At 38.9% G+C, this 15514-nt stretch overlaps 1 protein-coding gene across 4 annotated transcripts in view; it reads right to left on the reverse strand.

Moving 5' to 3' along the window:
• Window positions 1-15514, reverse strand: part of FRMPD4 (FERM and PDZ domain containing 4) — a 370395-nt gene that overhangs the window by 17737 nt on the left and 337144 nt on the right. For all 4 annotated transcript variants that reach the window (XM_088051869.1, XM_088051870.1, XM_088051868.1 and 1 more), the window contains 3 exons: window positions 13136-13181; window positions 4095-4199; window positions 2638-2745 (listed from right to left, as the gene is read on the reverse strand). In XM_088051869.1, coding sequence (XP_087907995.1) covers window positions 2638-2745; window positions 4095-4199; window positions 13136-13181 — 259 coding nt within the window. The remainder of the gene's footprint in view (window positions 1-2637; window positions 2746-4094; window positions 4200-13135; window positions 13182-15514) is intronic.

Below are 15514 nucleotides of genomic sequence, written 5' to 3' on the forward strand. Positions count from 1 at the left end.
TTTGTCAGGGCCATGCCATCAAGCAGACAAACCAAACATATATATTCAACAAAAAAAAAAAAATATAGATGAATGGCCTTTTTTGTTCTTATGGCAAAGGGTTTTTTTAAAGTTCACTTCTTGAGTTTTAAATGCTAACAGAAAAGTCAATGATGGCAATACCTGTGCAGAACAATAGCTCTAAACTAATGGACCATATCAATTTTTAGAGACTCCTGATTAGCTTTTTTCACACTGAATTATGACTAAGGATAATTAATTTGAGAATGACTATCTAAAATAACAGCTAAACAAACCTCTTCAAAAAACCATTCAACTAATCCCTACCTTACTTTCACATAACACTTTGTAAATGTATGCAGATTTTCAATATCATTTGTCAAGGTACCTTTTACTTTAGTGAATGCTGTAGGAAAAAGAAATACATAATAACCCATCATTTAGAAATAGTTTCATAGTATGTTGGTGACAAGATTAAAACATTTCCTTCCAACTGAAAGATTTTCAGATATACATAAGTATCCAGATGGATGAGGCTTACTAAGGAGATCATGACGAATTGTAATCCAAGTGTTTTAACATAATTTAGGAAGATTAATTGATCAATTACAGTGTGTTTATGGAAAATCAAGACCAAAGTGGTGGAAGGATGAAAAAATATTCGTGGGAGGATGGGGACAGCTCTCTACAATGTAGAGAATATAAGATAGCATTGATGAATTCCAAGCTATCACTAAATAATGGAGGCTAATATTATACTATTCTGACCAAAGGGGAATTTATTACTTACACATTAAATCTACTCTATTTATACTTCTACACTATGCTAAATGACTATGGGCATAACAGTAACATGAAGCAGCATAACACTAAATATAAGCTTTTAAGAGAGGGTAGTAATGGCACTGCTTTGTACCACTAGCTCTTCTGGACCTTTTAAAATATGAGGCTAAGGAGCACACAGCTTCTGAATTACCGTGCCAAAGTTTCTGCTAGATATCCTCTCATCTGATAATTTAAGAGTCAACCCAGGTGCTATGACTCAACAATATGGAAGCGAGGACTGCAGGTTAGGTGCTGCTTGCACCCTCCTTTTTAAGTGGTGAACTACTGGACTGCTAGAGGTGAAAAATCCTGCATTTACCTTGACTCACCTGGAGCATGTCACCCCAGTTAAGCAAAGAAGCAGCAATCCACACCCACCCATCCACACTGAGGAATATGCGCACACATGCAAAAATATGTCATTTATATCTGTGCAGACCTCAGAATATATAATTGTCTGAATTAGATGCCAAGGAAATTATTCCTACTAACAGTCAAAATTACTAAGTTCAAAGCAGGTCTACAACATCAATACAGTTAGGTAACTGTGACCACATGGGTATCTGTGCCAATCACTTCAGATTTGACATTTGGTCTGATAATGACATATCCATGACAGAACTACTGAAAACTAATGTAATGTGATGGCCAAAGACTGGTCACTAGGGGCAAGACATCCTGGAATAGGTTGGCTGTTTATATGCTCATAACAGAAAATACTAGAAAGTGGGCTTGTGCCCCGTAGAAGGGTATGGAGATCTCACTAGCTAGATGAGTAATGTCCCCTATTTTTTCATCAGCCAAGCTTTCAAATGGACTCAAGGAATTCAGTATCCCATAGATGTATCACATGGATGTAATGCTTGTACCCATACCTGAATTCAACTTATGCCTAAGGCATATATGCTACATTTATCAACAAAGGTTGCATCCCATTTTTAAGTGTGACTAACATCTGTTTTACCATCAGACTGGAGTAAATTTCTTATCTGCCTTAGTAAATAATTCTCTTTGCTGCTCTAACTGACTGAGCATGCTGCTGTATCATGGTAAGCACAAAGGCAGCCTTTCTTCAAATATGCCTGGTTTTACAAGCCCTTAAAAGTAGCAAAAGCCAGCATCCCCAGCCTTCACTGATCATTGCCACCCATGCCCCTCTCATGTCTCAGTGTCCCAGGCGTGCTCACAACCATGCAGTGAGCTAGATTTGGTAACCAACCCACGTTGAAACCAGCTTCCCCAAACAGTAATGCTAACCCTGCTCCTTACCACACTACTCCAAGGCTCTCACAGACACCGGTGATGCCTCTGATTTAGGAACAGTGTCACAGACATTCCCTGGCAGACTCAGTTTTGTGCCAGGGCTTTACCTTTTTATTTCTGCATGTGAAATGTGCTATGGAAAAGTGTAAAGGGCACTGCACTGAGGCAAGTAATTTATCACTGACATAACCCTACAATATCCCATCCTAAATTCACTGAATGATAAGATAGATGATATTCAATCAGCAACCAACATCTTAATCTTCTCAGCTCCTGACTTTTGCAGACAAATCATGCCAGTGTTTGGCAGCATATCAAAACAATACAAGCACACAGTTTTGATTGTTCTCCAAGCACATTAAAATCATCACTTCTTCTTCACTGACAATAAAATATGATTTTAGGAGCAGAAAAATGGACCAAATCCTCATTATTTCTAAACTAAGAGTCCAGCCCAAACTGAACACACCAATAATTTTGTTCTTAAAGCATTCCAAGTAAGCGATAATTACTGAAGGTCTCATACCAAGGTCTCATACCCTAGCTTACCTTTATTGAAGTGCTGCAGTCAAAACGGAAAGATTTGGTTTGTCCATTTTCAAGATACACCTTTAGAACATTTGGCATGAAAAGAAGTGAGTTGTCCTTAACTGTTTCCTGTCAAGCAAATTAGTGAATCAGATTACAACATGCAACAAGAGAAATATAAATGTTGTTCCATCAAGAAGCACACCATTCTGATAGAAAAGCAATCACTGAGAAGTTTTCAGTGTTGGCCCAAACTGAAAGCAGAAATATGAGTGCCCTGCAAGGGTCTAGCCATGCTCATTGCAGCTGCCCTCTTTAGGTTTCTGTCCTGTAAAATGTGACTGCTCACACATATTTTATGTCTGTCTTGGAGAACTCTTTCCCTATAGTTTCTCTCTGACAATAAATATTGCCTCTGAAGTTGAAACATTTTCACTAAAATAGAAAAATGGATTACTGTTTCTCTGAATATAGTGAGTTGTTTAGTGTCTTCAATCTAAAAAATGGAAACTACAGTTTATTAGTAAGGATTCCAATCAAGTCATTTAACATTTTCTTTATAGGTGGATATTAAATGCTGATATCTTTCATCATTTAAGAAGAACAACATATAACATTACCACCCAATTTGACAATTCATAACTAGTATAGCAAAATAAAGAGGAAAAAGGAAGGGAAATAAATCTTGGGAGGTTTTGTTTGCTTCTTTTTATTTTAAAGAGCAGAAATTGCTTTAGAAAAAATGCAGTATCAATTTAGGTTTGGAAGGGAGCTGGCTAAGGACATCAGAGTGGAACGATGCTCTAGCAAATTATGAAAATGAGCTGTGAGTTCATGTCTAAGGAGGAGTTCAGTGCCTCTCAAAGGGAGGCAGATGTTGCCTGAGGTCTGGAAACAATAAGTTCAAGGAGATAAAACAAATTTTAAAGGGGTCTGTGAGGAAATCTTAATCAGTTTTTCTGACATGGTAGCTCTCTTGAGCTTATGGGTTTTATGAAAACAAAGTTGATCTGAAAAAACCAACAGACAAACACTATCAGGACTATACACACACACACTGACTTTTGCAGTCTCTGGCTTTTGATTATTAAAAGGGTCAGTTAGCACATAAATTGAGCTGTGAATACTGAAAGGGATTTGAAAACAGTAATAATGAAAGAGCAGGACAGCAGCTGGGATCATGAGCTGCCCCTCATCTTCCCTGGCCTGCTTGCCAAGCTGCTCACATATGTGCCATCACCACAAAATACACTCACTAGCATCTTAATTTTATTTTAAGAAAAAAAATTTTCATAAAATTATGGGCCTAATGAACTTTAAAAAAAGATCTTTGGAAAACTTCAGAAATAGAAAAACCCTTCTCTTTGCAAGCCTGTCACCATTTTTCCTGCCACATAATTACCTCCCTTTCCAGGCCTGAGCTGTACCTTTGGATGAAATGATCAATCCTTTCTGAGGTTAAATAGCTGAATACTCACCGACACCTGGCCATTGATAATTACTTCTTCAGAGAAGCGCACTTTGACAGGATTGGACTTCAATCTTGCCTTTTTTGCAGCACTAATAAAAGCTGATTTAGGAGACTGGAAGAAAAGATGATGACAAGATATATCACATAACATCAAATTAAAACCTTTCTTTTCTTTTTCAGTTATTCCCTCTATTTCTTATGTGCTGGGAACTCCGTGCAAACATTTTGCATACAGAAGAATGGAAATACAGTCAAACCATAATGCATCCTGAGGTAATCTATATGTACATACACATAAAGAAACACCAGTGCATACTGAACACACTGAAAATCATCCCACAGTTAGACTGGAGCAATCAGAAGGGCTCTCAGTGCACACACGAATTCCTGCAGTGCTCCCACAGTCACTGCTGTCACCCAGCCTTATCTGCATGAAGGGACACTGACCAGTGACCTACCAGTGACCCTTTCTTCACAGAATGAATGGAAAATCTTTGCATAATCTGTGATCTATTGGATAGACATACCCACGACTTTTGCCAAAAAAGTGTCTGGGAGGTCTCTAAATACAGTGGCATCTTGTTGTATTTGTCCACTTTAAAACCCAGGTGAAAACCACCAAGAGGCACCTGCAGGCCATCAAGCTTCCCCTGAAGGTATCCCCTAAACATACCCTGTGCAAGGCACGCCTTCAATATTGACATGTTGTAGAGCTTCATGGATTAGAAGTGTAGAAGCATTCCGAATTTTCTTCTGGGACCTACTTGACTTTACCCTACTATGTTATGCAATAGGTTCACCTGTTTTCAGCCCCTGGAAAGTCCCCTCACTTGAGAAATTTGACTAACAACTTCTTTTTAGTAACAAATTAAATATTCATAGTCAATGGGATTTCCACTTTCAGCAGCAGAAGTGAGGTTGGTTTATTCTCAAGTCAGTTACAAACACAGCTTCTGGCATTGCCTCACTTCATAACCATGATAACGGGCAATGGAAGACTCTTGCTCTGGCTGAAAGTCACTGGGCTCTTTTGGGACGGGTTTTGATCCATTTGTTTCATGAAAATATGAATTAAGAATTTCAGAATCTTACTCTAAGTCCTGGGAAGTGGCCTTACTAGTTTTGAATAAAGACTTAAATCATGTTGGTTTGCCTGTGAGAAATAAGCAGAGGCATGTGTGGTGATGATCAATGTGGTATGAGAGCTGTCCTTGTAAACATGGAAAGTCTTGTTACTGTCACTAGAATTCTGACCCAACTAACAATCTGCAGGAGTAATGGAGTAGTCCAAGACTATGTGCTCCTCTGTTTCTCTCTCTGATCTCTGCTGAAACTGCTTAGAAGTTATTTTGTTGTGATGCAGAAGCTTTGTTTCTAGTAACTAGTGAGAAGAAGTCTGTCTCATTTCTGTATGCCTCTAATCTATCATCACATTGAAAACATGGTAACTATTATCATAGGCTCAGTATCAACCAGTGAACAAGGAACGAACACTGTCACATTCTCCTGGGAAATATCAGAGACATCCAGGAATTCCTGAGGCACAAAATAGAATCAAGAAATAAAAAGAAATGCTTCTTTGCTTTCACAGTTCATTCTTTCTTACCTCTCTAGCACATATGATCACACAATAATCAATAGATGTATATAACAGAAAATTCAACTCCATGAATGAAGTCCCCAGAAATTTTGAAACAATAACCAAAAAAAGAAACAAACAAAAAAAAAAAAGAAGTGTAAAAAAAGTAGAATAGTGTCGGTGGGGGACCCTGCTGACTTTTTCAACAGGAGGGGCCAACATGGAAATACTGAAGCAGTTTAAATACTGTCCTCTGGAGATGAATTCCTAGAAAGATACAGTATAAAATAGTACCATGATTAATATAACAACTCTAGAGATGTCTTCTCTAATTTCCTTCCTCTCATGTAGTCCCCCTCTGCAATGTGTAAGGGGGATAGTCTGTGTGGCACCCAAGTAACAGACTGCAAACTTGATGCCACTGCCACAGGGCAGCAGCACAGCAGCAGGATTAGGCTACTGACTTTCCCTTGTGAGAGCATGGGGAAAAGAGTGGTTTTCACTTACAATTCTTGCTGAACGAATCTTTGTACTGTTGCTTGCTCTTATTACAAATGAGTCACCAGTCTGGCCTCTCTTAACAGGCAGACTGCCAAATTTTCTCTGGATTCTGGCAAGGTTGTTCCCATACAGCAAATCTGGCAAACCACTATGTGTCCCTATTGCTCTCTACAACCTCTTTCTTTTTCTCTCTACAATCTCAAAAGTCACTCGTGGGAGGCATAAACACTTAAATTATGTTACTGCAAAATGCAATGGGAGAGTTCAGGACAACTAAAGATTTGAACATATGTGGGTTCCCAAGAACTCCTCTGGGATGTGGGGTTCAATGTACCCATTGCACAGCCAGGGAAGCACACCACATTTTACCATAAAACCATAAAACCACAAAATGTGCTGCTTCCTTTCACTTTTGCTGTGGTGACATGGGAAGGACTCTGGCCCTTCTCCAGGCACTCTGGGTGAGCCTGGAGCAGACTGTTTTCCAAAAAGCTCCGAACTATAAATCAAAGGTGCAAGAAAATACACCAGGTACTTGGGAGAACATGCTCTGCTGGTTAAAGGTTTGAGTAACAGCACAGCTCTTGCATTTAATTGCACAATGTCGTTGTTTCTACCTCTGAATCAACTTGACACTTGATATTTTCTCTTTGGGAAGAGAAGTCTTTCCAAAGGATGTGCAAATACTTAGGAAAACAGTTGGGTTTGATTGTCGGAACTCGCTTGTCTAACAAAGCCTCAGCAAGATGATGTGTAGCTCTATTGTATTTTAATGTCTTTAGGTTTGTAGAAGAATGCTATCACTTAATGATTCTCATAGTGACAGGTTCATTTATTTCTGATGCTCTATTTTATAGCCAAGCGGACACCATAATTCTCAGTTAATGACCTTAAGCAGGAGGTGTTTACACTAATGCAGGACATCTATCACTGCAAGTAAAGTATTTGCATCGTCACAGATAAAAACAGCTTAATTAGAGTGACTTTTGCAAAATGAGGGCACACATTTCAACAAGGAGTCAAAATAACTCAAAACTCTCTAAACTTTACTCCTTGTGACATAAGCCCTGTTTCCTATTAAAAGCTCAAATTTATCAGGATTTTAAATATTTTTTACTTGTTTACACAGAATTCAAAAGAAAAAATCAGCTGATCATTTCAACACTACCTAGAGAAACTACTAACAAGAAAAATGAAGCATTGCACAGATATATACTTGGAGGAAATAATAGTAAAGACCTGGACCCTACTTTGAACCTTGCTTATAGTGACTGCAATCAGTGGGCTTCCCATAAGCAGGGTCAAAACACAAAAGATTGCAGAGCAGACTTTCAGGAAAATGTTACTTTCCCATTTTCTAGACTTGTCAAAAGTAGATGCTATATTTGTCAGCAGCATTAGAGAGGGTCATTTATTGACAGATTTTAGAAACAATATCCTACATTATGAGTGAAATTTTTTAATGAAAATAAAAATGTCTAGTGCTTTGTGCACTTTTGCAGGTAAACTATAATTTGGGGGAGATTGCAAAGGAATTGGTTTTTATTGGCTAAAAAAAGCCTCTTTGAGTGCTCTTGCCAGTAAAACCTTTACTCCTGCACAAGAAAACGAAGGATTTAATAGCTAGAAGAGCACAGTGTAGTACTGAGATATCATAAAGAAATAGAATGACAGCAGTATAGGACACTCACAAGCTGAAAAAAAAATCTGCTCTGTGGCAGTAAGCATTAAAATTAGAAATACTATAGTTAAAACTATAGAAAAACTATAGTTTTTGGATAGTCACAGAGTGCATATATGCAATAAATTTTAAGCTTGTTACTTAAAAATAGTCATTAGTTTAATATAAAATATTAAGTTTGCTAGAAAATAAAGAAAAAATTGCATAAGTGGAAAAAATGTGTTGACTTTTTGGTTCACCGCTAACAGCAATTACAAGCACCAGTATTTAACAAGCAAATAAAAGGTGAGTAAGAGGAAGAATTACATTTATTAAGTGGAACAGGACATAATGCCCAAAGGCAAACTAAATATGGTAATTCATAGCTGCGAACAAGGCTGAAAAGACTACACTGGCTCACAAGAGCATTGTAGAAGAGCAAATAGGGACATGGAAGAAATAATGTGGAGAAGTTTTACCACACAGTAATTTGTGATAACCACATGGTCCTGATCATCATCAGGAGTATTTCTTTGTTAAAATCTTGGCACACATTTAATAGCTGGAATTGTGGTCAGATTTGTGTTCTCTCTTAAAAAGTTGGCAATCTATCATAGGCAATTGTATTTAATTATTTGCATTACTTATAATTTACCATTTTTAGATGGTAGTCACAGTCTGATCATTAGTCACACAAACTCTTAGTAAGATTGTTGCCACAATCATTATGATCCATAAAAGTTATTTATTGTAGTTTTTCTGCAACTGTTGTGTCTCAAAAGTATAACCATGTTAAAACAAGAAGCATCTCTTTCAAAACATGAGATACTATCTTCTTCACATTGCAAAACTTATTGCACAGCAAAATTGCCACAGATCTCAGCTGGGCCTGGACTTCATCCAAGGAGCTTAAGGGATTAATCATGAAAGCAACCGATCAAATGATCTCTGCACATAAAATCTGAAAGGATATCAAACAGGCAAGTTGTTTGATTTAAGTAATGCTTAAAACTTAATAAGGCAACAATCAGAATGATAGTACATTTACAGAATAAAACAGTCAGAAATTATAATCAAATGCCATACTTCCAGAAATCAAAACTGTGAACTGCATTCAAAACTGCTTTAACTGCTTGAGCTGCTCGGTGACCTCCTTAGCAGCACTGGTGATAAAGAACCTAGCAGAGATTTGTAGATTGATGGAAAGAAAAGGATAGCCTAATGCTTTGGCATGGTCATGATTAAAATGAAATTTTAATGTGTTTTAATGTGTTTAAGCATTAAACAAAACTAAATGCATTTAAGCAAAAATGTTCTGCAAAAGCTTTCAAAGAGTACTAAGTACAGAGTACTATAAATCTAGATTATGTCTACTTTCACCTGCAGTCATAAAGGATGGTTACTTAAATGCAAAATCAAAACACACTCTAAATAGCACAAATAAAACCAATGAAGAAATAGCACTTCTGTAATCCATCTTGGCAATTTGGCATGCAACGGCAGAAGGAAAATCACCATCAAGAGAGATCGATTAAATGCTTGTAGAGATGTATTTCTGCCAAGAATGGGGAAGAAATTCAGTGTTTATTTAAAAGCTCTTATTTTCCTTTGTCTGGTTTCTACTTCATCATCCAAGTTTTACTGACAAAAGAGTAAAAGGAAACATGAAGGAAGCAAGATTAAACAAATGGGGAAAATATATGTACATCATAATTTCTGAAGGCATAAATATTATTTATTTAATCATATTTGTCAGAGGATCCTCTGCATAGAAGACCAGGACAGGTAAATAGCTGGAGTGCAGCAACACCCAGGGGTTGCAAGGCTGAAAGAGATGCCAACAGGCTCAGGCACTGGTGACAGCAGTGGTGTGGCAGTATGAGAGCTAGCATGGACCAGATGTTCAAAGTGACTCAGGAGTACCCAGGTGACCTTGCAGCCCAAGGTTTGCTCAAACTGAAGGGTCTTGCACTGCTTCAGGGCCACAACTTGGCTGCACACACTGGCATCATCCCAACTGCTCCACATCCCTACAGACACCCTTGCTTCCGCTGCAGAAAACCTTGAAGTTGAAAGCAGTAAGGGAGGATGCTATAAATCAGTAAGACTCTGGTCTGGGCAGGCAGGAAGGTACAATAATACTGCACAGATGAGATCTGCTGGGTGCAACAGTCCTGCAGGCAAGGGCCTCCCAACCAGTTCATTTCACTAAGCATCTCAACTCTGGGGTAAAAATGGGTCAATCAAAGCTAGCACCAGCATGCAGACATTAATCTCATCTTCTAACTGCTCTGTGCACATTCTTGGGGAGACAATCTCCATGCCTACATGAGCTTAAATGTCCACTGCCCCCCAAAACACAAGTGTTTTATTTGCTGAGGTAGAGCTGGGGGTCTCTGACAGACATACCCAAGTGGGGAAATGCAAATTCATATACCAAATGGGCACATCAGTCCAAATGGCTGACAGAAAAATGGTGACATCTAGAGGTAGTTCAGGTATTGATTAGATTTTGCTGCTATTTAATGAGAGAGCAGATCCTGCCTTGTCAGGCCTCACAAACAGCTTGAACAAATAGCTGTGAATCACAGACTGACACAAATAAAGAATGGATGGGACCTCAAAGATCATCCAGTTCCAAGCCCCCTGCCATGGACAGGGGCACCATTTAATAGACAAGGTTGCTCAGAGCTCCATCCAACCTGGCCTTTAACACTTCCAGGAATAGGACATCTGCAACTTCTCTAGGCACCTTATTCCAGTGCTTCACCACCCTCAGAGTAAAGAATTTCTTCCTAATATCTAGCCTAAACCTACCCTCTTTCAGTTCAAAGCCATTGCCCCTTGTCCTGTCACTACATGCCTTGCAAGTAGTCTGTCTCCAGCTTTCTGCTAGGCTCCCTTCAGGTCCTGAAAGGCCACTATCAGGTCACCCAAAGCCTTCTCTTCTCCAGGCTGAGCAATCCCAAATCTTTCAGCCTTTCCCCACAGGAGAGGTGCTCCATCCCTCTGATCATCTTAATGGCCTCCTCTGGACTTGCTCTGACAGGTTGATGTCCTTTCTGTGCTGGGGATGCCAGAGCTGAATGCAGTGTTACAAGTGGGGTCACATGAGAGCAGAACAAAAGGGCAGTCACCCCCCATATCCTGTTGGTCACACTGCTATTGATGCAGCCCAGGACTTGTTTGGCTTTCTGGGTTGCCAGTGCACTGGCTCATGTCCAGTCTCTCACCCACCAGCACATACTTCTGGGCAGAGCTGCTCTTGTTCTGTTCATCCCCCAGCCTGTATTGATACCAAAGATTGCCTTGATCCATGTGCAACACCTCACACTTGGTCATGTTAAACCTCAGGAGATTCCCACGGGCTCATTTCTTGAGCCTGTCCAAGTCCCTCTGGTACTTCAGGGTGTCAACCATCCCACTTGGCTTGGTGTCACTTACAAATCTCCTGAGGATGCACCTGATCCCTTTGTCTATGTCACTGAAGATAACAAATAACACTTGTCCCATTGCAGACCCCTGAGGGACATCATTTGTCACTGATGTCCAACTGATGATGGGGACTCTGAGATGTTCACCACAACCCTCTGGACGTGAGCATCCAACAAATTCTTCATCTACCTAACAGTGCCTCTAACAAATCCATCTCTCTCCAATTTAGAGAGAATGATGTTGTGGAGGACTGTTTCAAAGGCTTTACAGAAGCCCTGATAAAAGAAATCTGTAGCCCTTCCCTTGTCCACTGATGCAGTCACTCCATCATAGAAAGCCACTACCTTGGTCAGGCAGGACTTGCCTGTGATAAAGATACCAGGTCATGACTTTCCTTCTTTTCCAGGTTGAAGGCTGGAGAAGGACTGCACCTTGCTGTAAGGTCTTCCATTGAACATGGAGGGCACAATTTATTTGGGTTTCAGCTTCCCTCACATTCAGTACATGCAGGCTTGCTCTCAGACCAGCAGCATAATGACAACAGGTCACAGCACCTCACAGACATAGTACTACATTTTGCTCCCCACTTTTAAAGACTACACATAGGTGCACTAAAGCACATGCTCTTTATTCACCTGACATTTACAAACAAGAATTAAGTCTGTCAATGGATGAAACCTGCATAAAAAAGAAAACTGGGTGGAGATTTCTTTTCCCCCATACTATATATATATACACTGTGACCTAAACCGCTGGCTGTAAAACAACAAGCTTTAAAGGCAGCTAGATTTTGTTTTTTTTTTCAGTCAGACAAGGCTTCATTTTCATTTAAATATTGACTGATACTGACCTGATCCCAGATCACCTTCCTGACAGAGTTCTTACTGCAGGGTGGCAGCCCTTGCCTCTTTTTACTGTGGAATGCATGCTTTTCCCCCACAAAGTAGGTGCAGTGCAGACTGGCTTCTAGAAAGACTACAGGACAAGATGCAAGGCCACCTCAAAACTAAGACCAGAATGGATAATGACTAGTACAAAGACACACAGCATGGGCCAAGTTGCATTTGCAAGATGTAATTTTTGGCAGTTTCACCAGATAAGCTTGTTTTCAAGTCTTTGTGTCAAATCCACCTCATCTCTTATTCTTGCATGAAAAGGATGCAATTATCCCTTGTTAGTGAAAACTGCTATGTATCAGACTAGACAACAGGGAGCCAAATGGACCTGCTGAATCTGAATTACTCCTCATGAATCGCTGAGGCCCCTCAGCAGCCCACAGTGTATGCATGGCTGTGCATGGACAGGTGAGTTTCTTCCTCTGGCTTGGCTTCTCCCCTTTTTCATAGGTTTGAGCTGACAGGTCATGGACCCACTCCCACAAACCATGTCTCATCAACCAGCTCTGAATGGGCTGCAGTTTCTCCCAGTCCATTCAAGGCAACCTCACATGGCTGCCTGTCTGTCTCTGCTCTCCCCTCACCTCCACCAGCTGGAGATACACACAGAGCCCTCCCTTAGATAAGGTACAGCTGGATCACTGCAGCAGTGTAACTTTGTGGCACCAAGGCAGAACCAAGAAAAACCCAGGAGCTGCAACAAACAAGAAATCGAAGCAGAACTCAGAATTCTGCTCTATCACTATGAGTTTAAAGACTCTGTTATTTTTTAATTTACTAATGTAGCCTTTGAGGATAGGACACAATAATGCCTGTGTCTAAACACATCTTAAACATCACCTTTAATAGACACAGTCCTTACTGCACTTACTTCTTTTTATTGCATGGATAATATAGGGACACAAACAGAATATGGGCAGAAAAAGAAGCTGCTATGTTGCTAGGAAACTAATTCAGAAAACAGTGACAATACTTACAGGGTAAGGTTGAACAACAGTAAGGAGGATCGATTCTTTGCAGCTTCTATAAAAAGAAAATAAAAGAAAAATCAAGTAAAGAGTCATACTTTTATTCGCTACTAATAATCAGCTTTTAATGGAGAAAATGGCAGTAATATGGAAGAATGTTTATTACAATGACACAGCAGAGTAGTCCAGAGATTAATAATATACTGAAATAACAATAGATACTAAGATATGCGTTCTTTTCCAGTCTAACAAATTGAATTGGCCTAACTTTGCAGTTTATGCTACAAACTTTTTGCTTCATCAGAGAACCCTGCATGCTGCAATAATGGTTGTCTTGAGCAAAAATGAAATAACCTTTGATTAATTGTATTAGCTCAGCATCTGAAGTCTATGAATTTTGTTTACCTACCTTGCAAATGCAAGTCACTTTTACACCATCTAGCCCTTGTACACTTCAAGCCCTATCTCTCTGAAGACAGCAGTGTTTTTTTTCTCAAAACACAAATGAGGACAAAATTTAGCCCCCATTTCTTCTCTAGCTCATCTTAAATGGGTAGGAAAAGACTAATATTTGGTGAATTCTCCCATTAGAATTTTAAAATTTTTACAGGATTCCTAAGGAAATGTTTTTCTTGTAATTTAAATAGTTCTTCTTTATGACAAACCTAGTAAATGGAAAACATATGAAAAGTTCTAAAAATCCCAACATAGGATAAAGAAGGAATTATTATGAATCTTGATCTGACCAAGTGGTCTAGACAAATAAAACATATATTTTAACTCTTGGTGTGTAGCTGTGGGTGGTGGATAACTGTGGAAAAGTGGAAGAAGAAGGAAGAAAAGACAATCACAGTAGATATCTCTTGCATTATCTTTTGACCAGATGGTTGCAGTTGGTGATATTAGGTAGGAAAAGGTCAGTTGCCATTTTGTTGAGACAGAATTAAATTTCTCTTTGTTTTACTACTTTTAAACACAGATTTTTTTATTTACTGAGTTACTACCTGGCTAAATTGACATGGAATTGATTTTGCATGCCTGACCTGTTGAGCAGAACTAAAAAAGTCATACTGTATTTGTCTTATGTAGGGTCATCTTATAGGCAAAATGACACCTCTGATATACAACTCAAAAAGCCAAAAGGCAAAAGAAATGGAGGAGAGACTGAAGACATAGTCAGAAAACTGGTCTGGAAAGCCAGTCTATACTTGATATACTTGAAGTAAACACATTCATGAATGCCAACAGGAATTAGAAATTCCACTTTTGTCGAAGCCATCAGTCATGTAAAGGACAAAGTCATATCTAGTATCATATAACTAAAGAAAAAGTAGTTAGAACTTAAATTTTTACTTCTTTTATTAGATATTTGTAACATTCCCACATTTTTTGGGATCTACAAATGCATGTTAAGAAAGGTAGTTCAAGAATCTCACCATCTCTGTGCTATCTACATCTATTCAATTATGATTGCTATATTAACCTAGGCAGGTGAGTAGACACAAAGGCTCACAGTTGCTAGTTTGGGATAAACTGCAGCCCTGGGATAACCACACCATGACCAACTCATCTTTTCAACTACTTTGAACTCACTACTTTATGTTTCTCATGCTGTGTATGATTACCACCACCACTACCTCCTGCAGCTACGTTAGAGAGTTGTCTTTAAAAATGAAAATCAGCTTCTCCTGAAAATGTTTTTCAGCTCTTCCTTATTCTTGGATTAAACCTGTCAAGGTGTCAGGCTAGGCAAGATTCATCCTAAATTAGCAAGCGCTCTTTTTTTTAAACCAAAACATCAAAAGATGTATCTTGTGGATAACACTTTCTTGCAGGATAAGGATTTCTTTCAGGATAAGGATTTCTTGCATTGGGAAGATGCTAGACTCTGTACCATACATTCAACATTTGAGGCTATAGTAAGACCCTTTGGAGAATCTGGACATAATCATGTTACACATTCAAAATGTTGGTGTCAAGCACCACACACAAATCCCTCATCGTAAGAGTGAATGTAAATATATTTATATATAAATAATATATAAATATAAATAATAGTAAATATTTCCTATAAAACTTGTGCTACATACAGAACACAGCACAGTTACAAAAGAAGTAAGTATTTAATCATCAGCTGTTTTGATCTGCAGTACTCAGTCATGACTCCACTGCTCATTTGAAAACTTTCTTGACTAATGATGACAAAAATCTGCAGGACAGCTCATCTTTTTTACTTCTGGTATGGCTAGCATATCCTATATCCTATATCCTATATCCTATATCCTATATCCTATATCCTATATCCTATATCCTATATCCTATATCCTATATCCTATATGATAAACCTCGCACAGCACTGGAGATTGCCAGTTGTACCATGTATATGTC

The sequence above is a fragment of the Pseudopodoces humilis genome, chromosome 2 (genome assembly GCF_049639895.1).
Source record: "Pseudopodoces humilis isolate 2021_Gansu_Grassland_sample_001 chromosome 2, ASM4963989v1, whole genome shotgun sequence".
Lineage (NCBI taxonomy): Eukaryota > Metazoa > Chordata > Aves > Passeriformes > Paridae > Pseudopodoces > Pseudopodoces humilis.